The sequence below is a fragment of the Spermophilus citellus genome (assembly GCF_964194105.1).
Source record: "Spermophilus citellus genome assembly, chromosome: 2".
Taxonomy (NCBI): domain Eukaryota; kingdom Metazoa; phylum Chordata; class Mammalia; order Rodentia; family Sciuridae; genus Spermophilus; species Spermophilus citellus.
In genome coordinates this window covers 190,174,697-190,196,893 of record NC_138183.1, presented here as the reverse complement: position 1 = coordinate 190,196,893, position 22,197 = coordinate 190,174,697, and the positions used below count along the sequence as shown (strand labels likewise).

The following is a 22,197-nucleotide window of genomic DNA, read 5'->3' as shown; positions in this document are numbered from 1 at the left end:
CCCGCTCACCAGAGGCGTTCTCCACAGATCTAGTTACACTTGCAGCCCCAAATGCCCTGTTCTCCCGAACGACTGAACACTCTCTATGTTTGCCATTCACCCAGACCCCAAGGTTGCGGAGTGGGTGATCTGGGAACCGTCAGCTTATTTTGCCTGGACTCCTTCGGTGGCCACGCCCCAGGAGCTGGTGTCCAAGGCCTTGGGTGTCACGGCTGGTGGTAGGGGGAGTTCGGGGTCGGGAGTCCCCTCTGCTTCCCTCGGCCCCTACAGTCACGCCCACGGAGCTCTGGGGAGAGATTTTTGAGGTTTCCCAGCTGTATGCATCTGGTGGGGATGGGAGTCACACACCTATTGAAGCCAATTTCGCTGAGAAGGGATCCCACGCGCCGAAATCTGGTGACGTCAGCTCACTGCTATGGCGGGCCCCAGACTCCTTGCTGGAGTGTCCGATGGGAGGGGTGGGTCTGGCCTGTCTCTGGTCTGTACCGTTCTCGGTCCTCTGTTTCATGAAGGCTTGGTTAGCAACCTCTTCAAAGGGTCTCTATGCGCACACAGTCTCCAGCAGTGCTGACATGCCTCCTTTTGCGCCAGTCGCCAGACAGCGGCGACCCGCACCTTCGCACGCAGGGTGGCCGAGATTTCCCCATCCGGGGCAAGCTGTCACCTCCAATAATCCTAAACTCCCCGCCTAGGTCTCACTTCAGCGGAATTTTGCTGGGAGTTTCTCAGCAGGCAGAATCCGAACGTTCTAATGTGTCTCTCTGTCCGTGGCTGAGGAGTTAGTGAAAGCACTGCCTCCCCGCCCACCGCCATGTTGAGTCGCCTCCTGGAGTGTTTTTAATTTTATCATTGATTTTTAGTTATTCCATTATTGTCTACATAGTACTATCTCTCTCTCTTTTTTTTTTTTTTTTTTGTATTTTCTAAGGCTTCCTTTGTGGCATATCATATAATCTATTTTAGAGAAGGATGCATGTGCTGCTGAGAAAAAAAGTGTATTCACTTGTTGATGGATGAAATATTCTGTGTATGTCTGTTGAGTCTCAATTATTGATTATATTATTGAGGTCTACAGATTCCTTGTTTCGTTTTTGTTTGAAAGATCTATCCAGTGGTGAGAGCTATGTTAGAGTCACCCAGTATTGCTGTGTTGTGATCTATTTGATTCTTGAAATTCAGAAGGGTTTGTTTAATGAATGTAGATAGATGCTCCATTGCTTGGGGCATAAATATTTATGAATAAGCCAAAATGACCAGGAATACAAACTATATTTCAATAATAACTCTGAATGTTAATGTCCTAAACTCACCAATTAAAAGATGTAGACTGCTAGACTGGATTACAAAAAAAGACCCAACAATATGCTGCCTTCAAGAGGAAAAGACACCACACTCACATAGACCCCATAAGAAAGCAGGGTTTTGTATCCTCGTATCAGATAAAGTGAAGTTCAATGTGGTGAGCCATTTTGCTGCGCTGCCTTGTGTGGGTGTTGGCTTAGTTCTTGGACAATGACTCAGTTCTTTGTGGTCGGCCAGTTCCGGAGCAAGCCGATATGATAATGTGCTGAGTGTTCTAAGAACCGGTAAAAACTGGTAAGAACCAGTTGACCTGTACTTCCTGGCTCTGGGCGCCAGTGCTGAATTCCTTGCCTTATTGGCTGCTGCTGTGTTGCTATGCGCTTTTGTCCAATCGCGTGAGACTTAGGCCGCGGCTCTAGTATATTAGGGGTGGTCTTTTCGGGCTCAGGGTCCTTTCTCTCAACGAACCATAATGGATGCTCCCAATAAAGCGTGCTAAAGAAGAATCCTGTTTTGTTGTCGTCATTCCTGCTGGCAGGTAGACGCGACAGTTCAAGCCAATGTTAGTCAGAAGGCATAAAGAAGGACATTTCATACTGCTTAAAGGAATCACATATCAACAAAACATAATAATCGTAATTCTCCTCACATGCAAAAAGAAATAGTATGTGAAAACACAGTAAGAAGGCAGTCATTTACAAGTTAACAAGAAAGCCCCTACAGGGGCTGAGGTTCTGGCTCAGTAGTAGACCACTCACCTAGCACAGGTGAGGCACTGGGATCAATTCTCAGCACCACATAAAGATAAATAAATAAAGGTATTTTGTCCATGTACTAAAAAATATTTTTAAAGAAAGAAAGAAAGAAAGAAAGAAAGAAAGAAAGAAAGAAAGAAAGAAAGCCCCTACAAAGAGCAAATTTACCACACTGATCTTAGACTTATGGACTCTGAAGCATAAATTTTTGTTGCTTAAGCCTCCCACTGGCTTGGTTGTTACAGAAGCCCTTGCATCACAAAATCTAAATTGACAACTATATCAAAGAATAAACACCTGATGAGCAAATATAATGGTCAATATGACACAGATCTTTTGCTGTATGGTCTAGGAAACCTAACAAATCACTTAATGTTGAGAAATAAAACTGATTTTTAGGCAACATATATGGAAATGCTTTATTAACTTAAAAAATTACAAACATGTAGAATGCACGTTTAATATGATGCTCATTCTGGGTTCCATCACCAATGTTAAATACAAAACAATATTTCACGTTAGTAAAAATAAATTTTAAAACTAAACAAAGAAAAAAAACTTACATATATACACTATTGTGATTAAAATATGGAGTATATGTCCAAAACTGATAAAAGAAGACAGACTTAAATTGTCATGAAAGGTATTCACCAAAATTGAAGGTAGAAAAAATATGGAAAACACTAATGAAAGAAAATCATTAATTCTATGCGGTAGGAATATGGTCTTTATCTATCTAGGTACTTTAATTTTTTTATGATTAATCAAAAAATGAGGCTGTGAGAAATCTTTTTGAACCTCATTCCATTAGTGTTATCACAAGGTCCTCCAAAATGAAGAAATCCAAGAGCTGGGTGTGGTTCTCAAATAACAAGTTAATCAATGACATGTTTGAGACATAATTATAAGCAGTGTAACATCTGTCAACTTTACCTCTTCTGGTTTCAACCATAGGGACAACTAAATTGTTAGCAAAAAGATTTGTTAAAATATTTAAAAATTTGAAGACAACAAAGAAAGGTGAAAGTATCCATGAAATCACTCCCAGAAGAAATTAAGAAATCATGGTACTAAAAACTGGCATCTGATAAAAGGATAAATTTAATATGTTTGAGCAACTGATATGAGCTTGCATAACGTCAAGTGGCAAAATGTTGAATAAAATGTATACCTGCAGGATGGGGTTGTAGTTTAGAGGTAGAGTGCTTGCCTAGCACATGTGAGGCAATGGGTTCGATTCTCAGCACCATATAAATAAAATAAATGGTCCAGTAACAACTAAAATGTGTGTGTACCTCCCTAATCTCAGAGGTATGTGGCATGGGAACAGATACAGGAAAAATTCCAAAAAAATACATATTATTTTATGTACTGTGGCTGGTACAAAGAGATTTCAGAAGTAAAATATTCTGGAGATTCATTCATCCTTTACACAGTCAACAAATATTTACTGAATGACAGCTCTGTGTGAGGCAATGGTTAGGTGCTAAAAATATTATAGAGACTGTCAAAAATCCTTGTCCTCACAGATTCTTGTGAAGGTAACAGATCTTTAAAAGTAAATATTATTTTAGACAGTGAAAAATACTACTGAAGTAAATAAATAAGGTGATATGTTTAGAGAATGATAGAAAACTCAAGAGCAAGACCTGCTTTATCAAATACAAAGAATCAAGGAGCCAGAAACTGCATGCTCATTCTGGAAATTCAAAATATAGTTTGAAACAACAGAACATAGTATGTACTGATGAGGTTGATAGAAGGGGAAGAAAGCAATGAAAAAAAGAAAAAAGAAAGGAACTTCACACAAGCAATAGGGGCAGGGAATGAACTCAGAGCCTTGTGCTGCTAAGCACACACTCTATCACAAAGCTACAACCCATGGCAGACATCAATAATTTTGTTGCCTGTTTAAGAGAACTGTTTTCCAAGCAGTACAGTGGGACACACCTATATTCCCAGCTACTCAGGAGACTGAGAAATGAAGATCACAACTTTGAGGCCAGACTGCAACTTAGCAAGACCCTGTTGTAAAATTTAAAAAAAAAAAAAAAAAAAAAAAAATGAAAGGGCTGTGGATGTAGCCCAGTGGTAGAATACTCCTGTGCTCAATCCTCAGTGCTGGAGACAAGAAAAGAAAGGGGATGGGAAGAGTCATTCTTTCAGTCTACAACTGTAATTGTGGTGAACAGACTGAATGAGACCAATCTAGAGGTTCCCACAATAATATAAGTGACAGACTATGGCACCAATTAGGACACAGGCTGAAATGATGGAGTGCCCTGAACTGAAAGGTTACTAAGAAAGCCAAATCAATCAGGGATGAATGATTAACTATACGTAAAGGACAAAAGAACTCTAAAAGAACTAACAGGTTTGTATTTTAATGATTGATTAGATGGTATGATTAGATGGTAGTACCACTTACCAATCCAAGAAACAATAAATGCTGTTACCCCCCCCCAAAAAAAAAAAAGAGAGAAGAGAAAAGTCACAACAATTTGGATACATGGCCAAGAATAAGTATTGCTCTTTAGGCCTTCACATCCTCACCAGTTTAATGAAGAGCTCAAAATAACAGAAAGGGCAGAATACAGTTTAACAAATTGAGAATGGATTCAAAGGTGATACTTGCATTTTGGGCTTAGATAAATGATAGAACTATTTAAATAGGAGTATCAGGATGTCCTAAGTTATAAATCTCGTCTGTTCATACTAATGGTTACTAAAATGGTCCAAAAACTGCTTGATTGTATAAAGTTTGATTGGAACACCATCATACACATTTGTTTATTCAGTTATCATATGCAGCTGCTTTCACCAAACAGCAGCAAAGCTGAATACTTATGACAGAGACTCAAAGAATCTTACACCTGAAATACCTACTTTCTAACCCTTTGGGGGAAAGTCTGCCAACTTCACAAACATTTGTTTCTGGTCATACTATATGTTGATGACAGGTTGGAATTGGCTATACTCTATATCATGTTCATTCCAAGATAAGTAGCCTTTACCCACAAAACTACCAGTCACTGTAAAAAGGACAGAAAACATGCAGAATGTGTACTACTCATAAAGGTTCAGCACCAAAGTTTAATATGGCAATTTTCCATGTATTTCACTGGCTAAAACCCAATTACATGGCCATGCCTAAATTTATCAGTATGAACTACAGTATTTATACCATGAAAAGTAACCAAATCTGTAGTTCTCCCATACAAATCTGTTCTCCCTCTAATATCTTTTATTCCTGAGCTTATGGCCACCCAGCTAAACACGCCATTTTCAAACCTCCTTTAACAAATAGATATAATAATGTAATTGGGGTTTTCCCAAAGGACCAGTAGAAGAAGTAGGATTGTAACTTAAACTTTATTTCTATTTTTGCTGCTGGGGATGAAACCGAGGGGCACTGAGCTATGCCTGCAGTCCTATTTCTGTTTTCTATTTTAAGAGAATCTCCCTAAATTGCCAAGGCTGACTTCGAAATTAGGATCCTTCTGCCTCAGTCTCCTGAGTCAGTGGGATTACTGTGTGTGCCACTATGCCTGGTTTCTACTCTATTTCTTAAAAGGAAATTTCTTGCCCTGGACTTTCTCTTTCCCCAGCCTGCAGTAGAAGCACATTCCACCATTAAAAAAAAAAAAAAAAAGCAAAATAAAAAATAAAATGGGAAAAACCTGTATCACGGAAAAACCATCATAGAACAAAGTTGCCTCAAGAATCTAGAACAATCAGATTATTATGACAGGGTAATTTACTGCTTATTTCAGCAATTATATTTGGGGCCTCTTTGTTACAGTAATGTAGACTCTAATGTAGATTCATGAGCATTTTTTGAGTAAAGATGTTCCATATGTAGTTAAGTGTATTGGCCCTGAAACTAAAGAAAGTTTCAGGATGAAGAAATGTGTCATCATCAGAGAGGTCAAGAGACTGAATAATAAACAACGAAAAAAAATCCAAAAAAGAAAAGCCCAATCCCTAGCTTCTTTACTAAATTCGATTATATTTAAAGGCTAAACACTACATTTCACAAAAACTTTTTTAAAGTATTTTTTTAGTTGTCAATGGACTTTATTTTATTTGTATGTGGTGCTGAGAATCGAACCCAGTACTTCACACATGCTGGGCAAGCACTCTACCACTGAGCCACAAACAATTTTGAAAAACAGAAAACACATTACAACTCATTCTATGAGGCCATTACTTCATGTTAAAAATACTACCCAATAACAAAAACAGACAAAGACATCACACTCTCACATACACACACACACACACACACACACACACACACACACACGTTTATATATATGTCTAATGGAAACCTAAACAGCAAATTGGCGAACCAATCTACAAAGATATTTAAAGGATTATACACCATGATCAAGTGGAAATTATCACAGGATTGTAAGGTTGGTTCAACATATGAAAATCAATCTAATACACCATATAAACAGAACACAAGACAAAAAAACAAGGTTATCTCAACAGATGCAGGAAAACAGCAAAACAAAAATCAAACGTATCTCATGATAAAAATAACTCTATGTACGAGGAATAGAAGAGAACATCCCCAATTAGAAAAAGGGCATCTATGAATGATCCATAGCTAACCTCATGCTAAATACTGAAAGCCTTAAGGGTTTTTTTCCCTCAGATCAAGAAAAAGTTAACAAGTGCATCTACTCTCACCATTTCTAGTCAACAGTATAGCAGGGATCCCAGGGAAAGTAATCACATGGGGGAAAAAAAAAAGACATCCAAGTGGAAAAGGGGAAGTAAACTACATATGCAGGTACATTACTTTAAGTAGAAAATCTAAATAAGAAATACACACAAAAAAATTTTTGAGTTAATACATGAGCTTGACAAAGTTGCAAGATATAAAAAAGTCAACATAATTTTATTTCTATACAGGAACAATAAGGAATTAGAAAACTAAATTAAGAAAGCAACTCCATTTATGATAGCATAAAAAAATTGCTAAGAACTATATTTTAAAAATAATTATAGTCAGCACTCCATATCCATGAGTTTTTCAAAATTTTTTATGACTTTTTAATTTATTTATTTACGTGGTACTGAGGATCGAACTTAGTGCCCCACATGTGCTAGGAAAACGCTCTACCACTAAGCTACAACCCCAACCCTGTCTATGGATTTTGCATCTGGATATTCAACCAAAAACAGATAAAAAGTGCTTGGAGAGAGCTGGAGTTGCAGCTCATTTTTAGAGAACTTGCCTAGCATGTGTAAGACACTGAGTTCATTTCTCAGAACTGCATATAAATAAATAAAGTAAGGGTCCATTGACAACTAAAAAAATATATATTTAACAAAAAGTTTGGAGAGGTATGTTAATTCAACACTGCCAGACAACTCACCACACACCTACAACCTCACTAAATCTAAGCCATGCACCTGGGAACGTCACCTAAGGCAAGAAACTCTTTTCACAGCATCCAGCAGCAAACACACCCTGGGAGTGGAGCCAACAGCTCTTCCCATCCCACTGAACACCACTTGGCCAAGAAGAAAATCTGAGAAGTCTTAAAGGTCAACTGGAAACTCGGTGAGCAACAAAATAAAAAGCAGGAATTGGACAGCCCTCAGACTATACTCCCACACTCAATTCGTACCTCACGAAGGAACGAAAAGAAAATCAGTTGGGCAGACAGCAAAGATATATTTTCACTGACTATTCTATCCACCATAATGGAAACAACTCCTTAAAAGTTTTTTTTTTTCTTTTGAATGTATATGAACTGATTTAAGGACATTTACCCATATACATATTTGTTTCTGTCTTCTCATTTATAGCTTTTTTTTTTTTTTTTTGGAAGACAGTTAATTTTTCCTGGCTCTATTTTTTTGAGGGTAAGGATTTTTGATTAGCACATTTGATTTTTCTGCATTGTCTTTTCCACTACTGTTTCTCCTTTTTTTTTTTTTTTTTTTTTGCTAACAGCTAAATTTCACTTTTCTCTCTTTCCCTCTGTCTTTAAATTGTTTTTTTTCCTCGCTCCTGATAACCAACACATCTTACTTCACCCACACATCTGCCCCCATTCACCTTTTGAAAGTGCAAACACTTTTCTACCCTCCTATCTCTTCCTCTTTCCTCTTTATCAACTCTATCCTCAACACCTCTTAATGCTAATAGGATTATATAACGACAGCCCTTACCAATTCTATACCAATAATTAACATGGTGGAAGTCATAGGCAACACGAATTGCTTGATTTTATACCAGACATAACTTATGATTATTTATTGTTTTTACTGATGGAAATTGATAATCATACTATTTCTGTGCATTGTATTACTTAACAAGATAGAAGTAATAATAGAAACTAAATACCCAGTCTACTGCTATATATTGTTTGCATAGGTTATTGCTTTATTGGGCTCCACTTTAATCTGTGTGGTATTAGAAACATAAAGGGACACTAAAACTCATGGGTAGAAACCCTGCAGCTTCAGATCCATCCAGATAGATGGGTAGAAACACAAACAATATGAAAAGGTAAGGAAACAAACTATCCCAAACAACACACAATACCTCAAAACAAACTCCATTGCCACCACAGCAGAGGAAATAGAATTTAGAAAGTTCACAGGTAAACTGATCTACGAGGCAAAAGATGACATAAGGAGAGAAATCAGAGAGAAAATACACAAAATGAAAAATAAGGAGGAAGAGATAGATTCTTTTTCTAAAGAAGAATTAATCAAAAAGAAGGAATCAATGAACCAAATTAACAATTCAATAGAGGGCTGGGGATATAGGTCAGTTGGTAGAGTGCTTGCCTCACAGGTAGGGTTCGATCCCCAGCACCATAAAAAAAAAAAAAGAAAAAAAAGAAAAAAAATGGAAATCATCAGCACCAAAGTAGACCACTTAAAAGATAGTGTTTCAGAATATGGAAAAAAAAATAATAATCTTGAAAGGAAAGTTGACCTTGGAGACAAGACGTTAAGAAACCATGAACTCAATTTTCACGAAATATGGAATAACATGAAAAGGCCCAATTTAAGATTTATTGGGATAGATGAAGGTTCTGAAACATAAATTAAAGGAATGCAAAATCTTTTCAATAAAACAATATCAGAAAACTCCCCAAAACTTCAGAATGAAATGAAAAATCAAATACAGGAGGCATACAGAACTCTGAATATACAAAATTTAAACCAACCCACTCCAAGACACAATGTTATGGAAATGCCTAACATACAGGAAAAGGGTGGAATTTTAAAGGTACATAGAGAAAAACAACTGGCCACATTTAGAAGTAAACCAATCTGGATCTTAGCTGATGTTTCAACTCAGACCCTTAAAGCTAGGAGGTCTTGGAAAAATATACATATACCAAGCTCTGAAAGAAAATGGATGCCAAATAAGAATACTATATCCATCAAAATGAAGATTCAGAAGTTAAGATGCAGTAAAAATCTGCCACGGTAAACAGAAGGTAAAAGAATTTACAACTAGGAGTTGGGTTTGGGGCTCAGTGGTAGAATGCTGCCCAGCATGTGTGAAGCACTGGGTTTGATTCTCAGTGCCACAAATAAATAAATAAATTAAATAAGGGTCCATTGATAACTAAAAAAAAAGATTTTTTTTAAATCTTTATTTTATTTTATGTGGTGCTGAGGATTGAACCCAGTGCCTCATGCATGCTAGGTTAACTCTCCACCTCAGAGCCACAAACCCAGCCCCTAAAAAAAAATTTTAAAGGGGTTCAAAGCCAGCCTCAGCCGAAAGCGAGGCACTAAGCAACTCAGTGAGACCTTGTCTCTAAAAAAAATACAAAATAGGGCTGGGGTGACTCAATGGTTGAGAGCCCCTGAGTTCAATCACCTGTACTCCCCCACCTAAAAAAAAAAAAGGGCAAAAAACTGAACAGAACCTTCTTCAAAAGAGAAAATAAAAATGGTCAACAAATATATGAAAAAATGCTCAATGTCGGTAGCAAGTAAGAGAAATGTGAATTAAAACTACATTGAGATTTCATCTCACTCCAGTCAGAATGGCAATTATCAAGAGTACAAGTAACAATAAATGTTGGGGAGATTGTGGGAAAAAGAGTACATTCATACTTTGTTGGTGGGACTGCAAATTGGTATAATCATTCTGCAAAGCAGTATAAATATCCCTCAAAAAATTAAGAATGGAACCACCATTTGATCTAGTTATCCCACTCCTCAACATATATCCAAGGGATTTTAAATCAGCATACTACATGACTGATACTACATACTTATGGCTCACTGGTAGAGCACTTCCCTAGCATGTTGAAGCACTGGGTTAGATTCTCAGCACCACATATAAATAAATAAAATAAAGGCTTATCAAGAACTAAAATAAATAAATAAATCAGCATACTACAGTGATGTAGCCACATTAATGTTTATAGCAGCATAATTCACAGAAGCTAAGCTTTGGAGCCAAGCTAGGTGCTCTTCTACAGATGAATGGATTAATAAAATGTGGTATATATACACAATGGAATATTAATAAGCCATAAAGAAGAATTTATGAAATTTACCAATAAATGGATCAAACTAGAGACTATCATACTATGTGAAATAAGCCTGTCCCTCCCAAAAAGGCTGAATGTTCTCTCTGACATGTGGAATCCGAACCACAATGAAGCACAGGGAAGAAGAGAAGTTCAATACAAGACAAAGAGGAATGAAGGGAAGGGAGAGGGTATAGGAATAGGAAAGACAGTAGAATGAATCTAACATAGTTTTCCCATATACATACATGAAATACCCAAACGAATCCCACCATCATATATACCCACAAGAATGGGGTCCTAATTAGAATAGATACATTCCATGCTTGTATAATTTTGTCATAATGAATTCTACTATCATGTAAAACTAAAAACAGCCAATAAAATATATTTGGAAAAAAATAAAAGATCTCTACCGAACATGCACAGACCTTTATTCTCTTGTAGTTAGTTACTCCATAAACAATATCTTGTAACAACATACAGTCTATAAAGTATTATAAGTAATCCACAGATGATTTGAAGTTTACTGAAGGATATGTATAGGTATAGGCAAATATTCAAATATTCCATTTTATTTAAGAAACTTGAGCACCCTTAAATTTTGGCATCAGCTAAAGGTCCTAAAACCACTCTTATGTAGACTGAGACAATAAATGTATAAGACCAATCTGAAAACTACAAAGCATTTTTTAAAGCAACTAAAGAAGACCTAATTAAGCTGAACAACAAACAGCCTATGTTCATAGATCACAAAAATTACTATTGTTAGAATGGCAATATGCCATAAAGTGATCAACAGATTCAACTAAATCTCTATAAATCCAAAGTGACATTTTTACAGAAATTGGCAAGCTGATTCTCAAATTCATGTGAAAATGTAAAGTGCATAATAGAAAAAAAATAATTTACAAAATATAAACAAGTTAAAACTAACTACAAAGCTATAGTAAACAACAGCATATTTTAGCAAAAATATGGACATATAAGTCAATGGCATAGAACTGAGATCTCAGAAACAAACCATCACATTTTTGGACAACTGTTTTCCCAAGAGGATGTCAAAGCAATTTAATGGAAGAAAACCGTCTTTTAAACAAATGGGCTGGCACAAGTAGATAGCCACATTCAAAATAAAGTTGAACACCTACCTCAAAAAATACAAAAATTACCTCAAATGGGATCATAGATCTAAATTTAAGAGCTTGAACTACAAAAGTCTTAGAACAAGATTCAAGGTTAAATTGTTCACCCTAGGGGCTGGGAATTTAGATAAGTGGTAGTATGCATGATGTTATGGGTTCAATTCCCAGCACTACAAAAAGGAAAAAAATAAAACTTTCACCTTGGGCTAGGCAAGGGTTTCTTTGATACGAAACCAAAGAACAAACTTTGAAAGAAAAAAATAGATAATGAGACTTCATCAAAATTAAAAACTTGAGGCTGGGGTTGTGGCTCAACAGTAGAGCGCTTGCCTCGCACGTGCGAGGCCCTGAATTTCATCCTCAGTACCACATAAAAATAAATAAAATAAAATAAAATAAATGGTATTGTGTCCCAGTACAACTAAAAAATAAATGGATGGAGTTAGAAAAGATAATGCTAAGTGAAGTTAGCCACTCCCAAAAAAACAAATGCTGAATGTTTTCTTTGATAAAAGGAGACTGATTCATAGTGGGATAGGGAGCAAGAACATGAGAGGAATAGTCAAACTCTAGATAGGGCAGAGAGTTTGGAGGGGAAGGGAGGGGGGATGAGGTTATTAATGATGGTGGACTGTGATAATCATTATCCAAAGTACAGGTATGAAGACACGAAGCGGTGTGAATATACCGTGTATACAACCAGAGATATGAAAAATTGTACTCTATATGTGTAATAAGAATTGTAATGCATTCCACTGTCATATATAAATAAAATTTTTTTTTAAATTAAAAACTTTTGGGCTGGGGATATAGCTCAGTTGGTAGTGTACCTGACTCATGTGCACAAGGCCCTGGGTTCAATCCCCAGCATCACAAAAAAATAAAATAAAAACTTTCATGATTTCAAATGTCACATTCAAGAAAACAAAAAGGAAACAAATGGGATAAAGTATTTGCAAATCATATATCTAGGAAGGTTCTAAAATACAGAAAATACAAAGAGCTCTTAAACAATTAAATTAGACAAGGATGGTCTGGGTTGTGGCTCAGTGGTAGTAGAGTGCTTGCCTGGCATGTGTGAAGTACTGGGTTCAATCCTCAGCACCACATAAAAAAATAAAATAAAATAAAGGTCCATCTACAATTTAAAAATACATTTTTTTAAAAAATTGACAAGATATACAAAGCCAACAAGCATATGAAAAGAATGCTCAATATCACTAGTCTTTAGGAAAGTACAAACCAAAATGACACTTCACACTAATTAGGATGGTTATAATAAAAACAAAAGACAAAAATTGAGATGTCTTGGTAGCCAGGCAGAAGTTGTGGCACAGACCTATAATCCCAGAAACCTGAGAGGCAGACAAGAGAATCACAACTTCAGCCTCAGCAACTTAGCGAGACCCTCTCTCAAAATAAAAAATGAAAAGACCAGGGATGTGGCTTAGCAGCAAAGCTCCCGAGTTCAATTCCCACTACCAAAACCAAGATGCATTGTTAAAAAATAATATAGAAAAGGAACCCTCACACATTTCTGGTAGACATGTAAAATGGTGAATTTGTAATGAAAAAGACTGGCAATTCCTCTCAAACGTTAAAGATGGTATTACCATGATGAAGCACTTCTAACTTGGGTTATTCAAAAGAAATGAAATCACACGTATACCCACAAATCTGTAGCAAATGTTTGAACATCGTCTCTATTCACGGTAACCAAAAGACGGAAGCAAATAAAATACCATAAACTTTTAAATAAATAAATAAAATATGGTATATCCACATATGAAATATTAATAAAAAGGAACAAAGTACCAATACATGCCACAAGATGAAAGAACCTTAAAAACATTATGCGAACAGAACTGCGCATGTCCAGTTAGCCTAGTAAACAATTAGACCAATAGTAGAGAACTTGTCTATCTTGTGTGAGGCCCTGGGTTCAATTCCCAATACTGACAAAAAACTGGAGCATGTCTATAACCCCAGCAACTTGGGAGGCTAAGGCAGGAGGATTCCAAGTTCAAAGCAAATCTCAGCAAATCAATGAGGCCCTCAGCAACTCAGCAAGACCCTGTCTCACAATAAATCATAAAAAGGGATAGGGACATATTGTAGTTCAGTGGTAAAGAATCCTTGGTTCAATTTCCAGTACCAAAAAAAAAAAAAAAAAAAAAACCCAGACAAAAAGACTCTATTATACGATTCCACTGATATGAAATATCTAGAAAAAGCAGATCCATCTAAAGCAGATTAGTCACTCTCAGCGTAAGGGGTAAAGGGTACTGGGTGCTTAATGGATATACAGTTTCATTTTAATGATAAAACTGATCTGAAACAAAGTAGTAGAGGTGACTACACAACATTGAACATGCTAAATGCCATTAATGTAAATGTAAAGTAAAAGAAAGCAAACACAAAGGGCTACATATTGTATTATCCTATTTATTTTTTTTTTAAATCCAGAATAGAAAATTCACAGAGTCATAAAGTACAATCTCTTTAGGTGCTCAAGGGAGAGTAACTGCTAATAAACATGCAGTTTCCTTTGGAATGATAGAAATGTTTTGGATAGGAAAATGATGATGGCTCACAACTCTGAATATACTAACATCCACTGAAAGTAAATTAATGGTATAGAAATATACCTCAATTCAAAAACACTGACCAAGAATCATAATCAAAATAGTGGAGGGTCTTATACAATCATCTCATCTCAATTCTCACATTTCACAAGGAACTGAGACCCAGGATGGCAAAATAAATTATACATTATCCTAAAGATTGTTAAGTTGAGCTAGAATTAGTATACAAGATATTTCTATCTCAGTTCTCAGAACAGTAAAAAAATAAAAATTAGAAAACCTTTACTAGGAGCTGAGGCTGTGGCTCAGTGGTAGACCACCTGCCTCGAACCTATGAGGCACTAGGTTCAATCCTCAGTATCACATAAAAAATAAATAAATAAACGTATTGTGGCCACCTACAATTTTTTAAATATTTTTTAAAAAAGAAAAAGAAAACCTTTACTAGCTGGGTGCAGTAGCATACCCCTGTAATTCCAGTGGCTCAGGAGGCTGAGTCAGAAGGATTTAGAGTTCAAAGCCAGACTGGGTAAAAGCAAGGTGCTAAGCAATTCAATGAGACACTGTCTCTAAATAAAATACAAAATAGGGCTGGAGATGTGGCTCAGTGGTCAAGTGCCCCTGAGTTTAATCCCTGGTAGCCCCCCCCACACACAAAAAATTTTTAATATTTATTCACAGGGATTACATCCTTTATAGTCCTCTTAAACATGTTGAAACCAAAGTCCTTAATCCCAGCTCTCTTTTAAAGCTCCAAAACCTTGATTCATTTATAAATCATTTTGTTAACATCAAAATAGCCACTTCAATGGCATTTGAACAAGCACTTTTAATAGTTAAAAATGTATTCATTTGGGCTGGGGATGTGACTCAAGCGGTAGCGCGCTCGCCTGGCATGCGTGCGGCCCGGGTTCGATCCTCAGCACCACATACCAACAAAGATGTTGTGTCCGCCGAGAACTAAAAAATAAAAATATTAAAAATTCTCTCTCTCTCTCTCTCCCCTCTTTCACTCTAAAAAAAAAAAATGTATTCATTTATTATTCAGATTTTTTTTTTTTTTTTTTTTTTGGTACTGGGGATTGAACCCAGGGATGCTTAACCACTGAGCCACATCCCCAGGCCCTTTTATTTTATTTTTAAATATTTTTATAGTAGATGTTCACAATATCTTTATTTTATTATTTTTTTAATGTGGTGCTGAAATTGAACCCAGTGCTTCACAAGTGCCAGGCAAGCACTCTACAAACTGAGCTATAACACCAGCCCAGCCCTTTTTATTTTTTATTTTGAGACAGGGTCTTGCTAAGTTTCAGAGGCTGGCCTCAAGCCTGAGATTCTCCTGCCTCAGCTCACCTAGAATTATAGGCTTTAGTCACCTAACCCATCTCAGTTTCACATATTTAACTGAACATTTACTATTTTAATTTTAACCAAAAAATCACTCTTTTAGAAAATCACACAGCATCAAATTTCAGAAATGCTAAGTCAATTCTGCAGTTCTTCAAACCTGTGAAAAAGTAATTGGAATATATTTTATATTGGGTTTCAAAAGTCAGACATTCCTAACATTTAGAGTTAGAATCCTAGAGTTGGAAACCTATGGGGCTGGGGTTGTGGCTCAGCAGTAGAGCACTAGCCTAGCATGTGCGAGGCCCCGGGTTTAATCCTCAGCACCACATAAAAATAAATAAATAAATAAATACAATAAAGGTATTTAAAAAAAAGAGAGAGAGAGTTGGAAGCCTATGTACCCTCCCCTTGACTAGGCAGAGCTGTGACTGCTTCAACCAATAGAATACACAAGTAAAAGTAACCCTTTTAGAGTCCTGATCACTGAGCTGATTAGAAAGATTATTGTTTTATGTCACTTAATCTAGAAGACGTATTATACTGCAAAGGTAGCTAGAAATGCACATATAATATTTACAATTAAAAAAGGAAATTCTTGTTCCTGTTAGCTCCTATTTTCATAGCACCCTATAAGCATATACTTCCAAAAAAGGGAACAGATATGAAAATGTATATATATATATTATTATTTTAGATTATTATTTTTTAAATGCTGGGGAAGCCAGGTGCAGTTGCTGTGATCCCAGCATCTCAAGCCTGAAGCAGAAGGATGACAAGTTCAAAGCCAACCTCAGAAACTTAATAAGACCCTATATCAAAAATTAAAAATAAAAAAGGACTGGAGATGTAACTCAGTGGTAAGATGCTCCTATGTTCAATCCCCACCGCAAAAAAAAAAAAAAAAAAGTGCTGGGGATTAAATCCAGGAGTGTTTTTCCATTGTGCTACACCCCTATCCCTTTTTGGTTTTGAGACAGGATCTTGCTAAATTGCCAAGACTAGCCTTGAACTTGCAATCCTCCTGTCTCAGCCTCCAAGTAGTCAGGATTATAGGTGTGCCAACACCCTGCAGGAAAATTATTTTTTAATCACCTACAATTACAGCCTAATAGTCTGGTATGTTACTTGGTCTTCCCTTTGATAGGGTCCATCCTAAAACTCATTTGGATTGCCTGAGTTGTCCTCACTAATAACATATGTGGCTGGTGAACAATTTAAAAGCTTGACATACTATTCTAATGGGCCTCGACATTTTACCTTTCAAGTCACAGAAAAATCTTAGCTCTGCCTATACATACTGGGTGATTTTAAGCAAAAGCAACAACTTCCCTGGGCCTTATGTGTATTTATTTGATCAAGATGATTTGAAAGAGTGAGAGAATTTATGAAAAATCCTTAGCACTAGGTTAGGCACAAAAGAGAGACAGTAACTCTGAAACCTGATTTTAAGATTCAACACTACTACTTATAGCAGTAAAAGAGGACAATCACAATTATAATAACAATAATTCAGAATTTTGAAAGAAAACTACTAATGTTTAAAAATTAAACATTATGGAATGCAAGCATAAATTTATGCTAGATAGAGCATTATTTCAATAGTAAAAAAAGGAATTTACAGAGTTACCTTGATCAAGTATTTTTCCCATCTGTCTGCTGTAACAGATTTTCCAATCTTCCTCATCAACTTCAAATGGAGCTCCACCAATTCTTTTGGTACTTCAAAGGAAGAGAAAAAAATAGTTAGGCAGCAAAATAAAACATTTGTAAACATTTAAGATTAAAAAAAAAAGAACTCTCCCTGACCATGATAACTCTTTCAAAACAGGTGACACTGATTCTTTTTAGGTTACTAAATCTGAAAAGGATAAACTAGACAGCAAAAACTGACTAAAAACCACTCTCTTGAAGATGAACAGAATGTTTATGTTTTGTTTCAAGCTACCATCAAGTAAGAATGAAACCTGTTTCTAACTACAAACTTTGGGTGCCAGTGAAAGTCACTGTAAGTTCATCAAATGTAAACTCTGTAAACTCTGGCTATTAGTCTCTTGTTTAAAAGATAATACTTTTAATCCCTCTTCCATCAGAACCTTCAAATAGTTGAAAATTACTCTATTTTCCCTCAGGTTCTCTGTTGTGACTATAAATAGCCAGAATTTCTCTGAATATCCCTTGATACATCAACTAATTATGTGTTTAAATAATATTAATTAGACCCAAGGGAAATAAAGGACATAAGCCTGCCAAATTTAACATTTCTCAAATCTAAAATATTACTAGTAACCTAAAAGAAATTACAGGTACCCTATTTTAAAAGTTTCCATAATAAAATATATTAGGAAAATGCTAGATTTAAAACAAACAAAAAAGGTTTTGTACAGAGGAATTCTAGAAGTCTTTACTAATTGCAAATATCCAAGTCTATCCATGGTAGAAATATAATCTGCATCATTCTCTAATATATTTAATCCAATATCTTATAGGATACACATGCTCTGAGAAATACTCTGAGATTGGGAAATGATGGCTTCATTTTTTTCAATCATTCTTTCAGGCTCTTTAGTCTCCACTGAAGCTACTTCCGACTTTGAACAACTTTAAAGTATAAAAACATCCACTCATTCAACCTCTTTTTATGGGTCTTCTATTAGCAAGTAAAAAATACTCCTTCACCTTATTGAGCTTTTGTGAGTGACTGCTAATGGGTTAAAGTAATGGGCTGGGGGTAAGAGGGAGGAGTGGTCACAGACAGTAAATAGACAATTATTCTAAGACCTAAAATATGGAGTTGAGGGGGGAGTAGAGAAAAAGACAAAAAACATTATTTACAGCAACAACAAACAAATAGCTAAAAAAAAATAATAATAATAAAATAAACCAAGTGATTATAGAACTGGAGGAATAGAAGAAACTTACAAGACCAGGCAGAAGAGTTTGAATTTTATTTAAAAGTTTAAGCCAAAGCCAGGAGTGGTGGCACATACCTGTAATCCTAACAACTTGGGAGGCTGGGACAAGAGGAAAGAACATTCAAGGACAGCCTAGGCAACTCAGTAAGACCCTGTCTCAAAATAAAATTTAAAAAGGTACTGGGGATGGGAGGATTCCGCCTTTCGGGTCCAATTCTTCTTCCTCCAGGAAGAAGTCTTTTCTGCTATCCTTCAGTAAAGCCTTCTACTTTCCACTCTACACTTGCCTTGGAGTGCTTCTCTGGGTTATACTTCAACATTTGGGGAAGCAAGAACTCATCACCAATAAACAGCAGTAACAGATTGGAGGTTCCACCTAGATCTACATGGAGACCACCACCCATCACTCAAATGGCCCTCCAGCTTGTTACTTCTCAATTGGACTTCTATCACAGACCACTTTATAGACCCAATTTTTTAAAAAGGAACTCCAAACTGCTTGCTCCACACCAACCCCCTTCCAGTTCGAAGAAGCCAGAGCGGTCATAGTCCCCTTTCATTACAGCAGTAATGAGTTCCTAAAATAAGAAGGGGGAATGAAGACAGATTTAAAGATAGGTAGTTAGTGTAGTTAGGTAAATCAGGTTTAATATCGAGTCCAATGAAGAAAATGGAGACCATATGCAGAATGGAGTCCATAAAGAAGATGGAGTCCAATCTGAGCCCAGGAAACCAGAACACCACCTGAGGAAATTGAAATATTAATGTTCCCAAGGCCTCCGACCCATCCTTAAGAATTGTTAATGAACTAGCTCCCGAAAACAGGGAGATGCTTATCAAACTACCCCAGGCCCTTCTTGCCCAGTTTACTCCTCCCCATCTCATGCCCTAATGGGTCTACCTGTCTCCCATCTTTTGGTATTCCCATCTGCATTCCATCACTGCAGGATAGAGTGACACAAAGGACAGGAATGTGGGCAAACAAAAGAAGACCTTAGATATAAAAAAGGGAAGACACCTCCCCTTTCTACAGATTCCACGTGTCCCCTACTTCCTCAGGGGAGAAGTCTTTTAGGCTATCCTTTAATAAAGCCTTCCACTTTCCTACTCTTTAAAAGAGAGAGAAAGAGAGAAAGACAGACAGACAGACAGACACTAGAGGACTAGGGATATAGCTTAGTCCATAGAGTGACTGGCTCATATGTACAAGGCCCTGGGTTAAATCCCCAGTACCATCAAAAAAAAAAAAAAAAAAAACAGAGAGAGATGGGCAAGTGGCTCATGCCTATAATCCCAGTGGCTAGGGAGGCTGAGGCAGGAGGATAAGAGTGCCTCAGCAACGGCGAGGCACTAAGCAACTCAGTGAGACCCTATCTCTAAATAAAATGCAAAACAGGGCTGGGGATGTGGTTCAGTGGTAGAATGCCCCTGAGTTTAATCTCCAGTATCCCCCCCAAAAGAGAGAGAGAGAGAGAGAGAGAGAGAGAGAGAGAGAAGGGATGTAGCTCAATGGTAGAGCACCCCCAGGTTCAATCCCTGGTACTAGCAAAAGGAAAAAAAAAAAAAAAGTTTATGCAGCGAAGGCAATATTAGAACAAACTCAATGACTGAATTAGAGGAAGACTTTAAAAGAAACTTTAATTCGCTTATTTTAGGAAATGGGGTACAAGGAATGAATGTAAATCAAGGAAAACATCAATCCACAAAGATGGGAGCTTGAAAAAAGGTACAAGTGGTAGGTATATAGAGCAGTGGGAAAATCTAAGAAACGTTTAGGAAACAAAATTAAAACAATGATTGACTTGTGCAGTAAAAGAGAAAAAAAAAAAATCAAGAAAACCTGAGGCACTGGCTTAGGTAAGTGAAAAGGTATCAATGACAATAAAGGAGTAAGAATTTAAAATACTCAATTCTCAGTTCTACCACTTATACAAGCGGTCAGGTCTGTTAAGCACTGAACCTAAACTTCCCCATCTGTACTAAAAGGCTGTGTTGACTATTTCACCAAGTTTTGAAACAGTGAGACACTATATAAAGCTAAAATACTTTTATTTTTATTTCTATTGTGATTTTTTGGAAACTAAGGTTACTTTCAATCTCTTTTACCCCAAACCCAGTGGTCTTGATTACTCTTCCTACATTTCAATCCTGCTCAATATTTTCCCCTAGTTTTCTAGGATACCATATGACTTTTCACTTTAGAAAATATGTATGGATAGATTATAACTAACGAACCTTCCAAAAATACTGCCAGTTCCCAGTTGGTTTGGGGAAGGGGTTTTGTTTTTTGGGTTTTTCTGACAGGGGGCAGGATGCAGTGCTGGGGGTTGAACCCAGGGCCCTGTGCACGCTGGCAAGCACTCTGCCACTGGGTTACCTCCCCTGATAAGTATTTTAATAGCTCATAAATATGCATATCAACCCATCCTGATACTGCAAGAGCAGTAGCCTCAGAATTCCAAAATTCAGGGCTGGGGATATAGTTCAGTTGGTACAGTGCTTGCCTGGAATGCACAAGGCCCTGGGTTCAATCCCTAGCACCATATTTACAAAAAAAAAAAAAAAAAAAAAGAATTCCAATATTCATTCTCAACCTAACTCTTCAATTCTTTCTCTCACTTTTACACTGAAATCTTTAATAGAAAATCGTTTGGGCCTGTTCATTAAACCAATTAGGCCTGTTACCTATGTGGGCTTTATTAAGACTTCCTGTTTACTGTCTTCTCCTTATATGAAATACCCATCATTCAATCTGTGAAGAAAAATTCTCAGTGATGGTCTTACAACTAATACTGCACATCTTGTTCTTGCAATGCCCCTTGAATTAATGCTGTCTGTATCACTCAATTAGTAATGATGGAAACACCAGTTGTTTTATGTATGCTCCCCACATCCAATAGAAATCATGAAAGATTTTACTATAACTGGTGATGTTTATTAAAAGTCAGTACAGGATAAAAATAACATGTAGGAGCTGGGGTTGTGGCTCAGTGATAGAGCTCTCGCCTAGCATGCGTGAGGCACGGGGTTCGATCCTCGGCACCACATAAAAATAAAATAAAGGTTATTATGTCCACCTACAACTAAAAAAACGAATATTTTTTAAAAATAATAATATGTAATAAATGTATCTCTCATTTTACCATACAAATCAAGTCATTGTTGATTTAGGAATAAAAATAAGAATAAAACATTTCTTGATTTATTAGTGAATCACTTAACTTTAAATTTTTCTGGTAGAATATTTATAAAAGTAAAACAAAACTGAAAATAATTTGGGTTTTTGGTTTTTTTTTTGTAGTTGGGGTTTAAGCCTAAGTACCAGCAAACAAGTACTCTACCAATGAGCTACATACCCAGCCTAAAAATAATTTTAATGATATGACTTATTTAGCCCTATATAACCAAAATGTTATCATTTCAACATATAAACAATTATTTTCAAAGTGAGATCTCTTTCATCTTTTTTGTATTCAAAATTCATTGCCTATTTTACAATTATTATAGCACATCTTAATCCTTACTGGCCACATTTGAAGTGCTCAAGAATCACATGTGACTAGTGCATATTGTATTGGATAATGCCACAGAGTACAGAGTTAGCATACATATTTTAA

The 22,197-nt window shown here is 36.4% G+C and overlaps 1 protein-coding gene across 1 annotated transcript in view; it reads right to left on the bottom strand.

Moving 5' to 3' along the window:
* The window catches only part of RSF1 (remodeling and spacing factor 1), a 172,458-nt gene that overhangs the window by 116,776 nt on the left and 33,485 nt on the right, over positions 1–22,197 (bottom strand). The window contains exon 2 of the mRNA XM_081280016.1: positions 17,296–17,387. Within this exon, the coding sequence (XP_081136142.1) occupies positions 17,296–17,387 (92 nt within the window). The remainder of the gene's footprint in view (positions 1–17,295; positions 17,388–22,197) is intronic.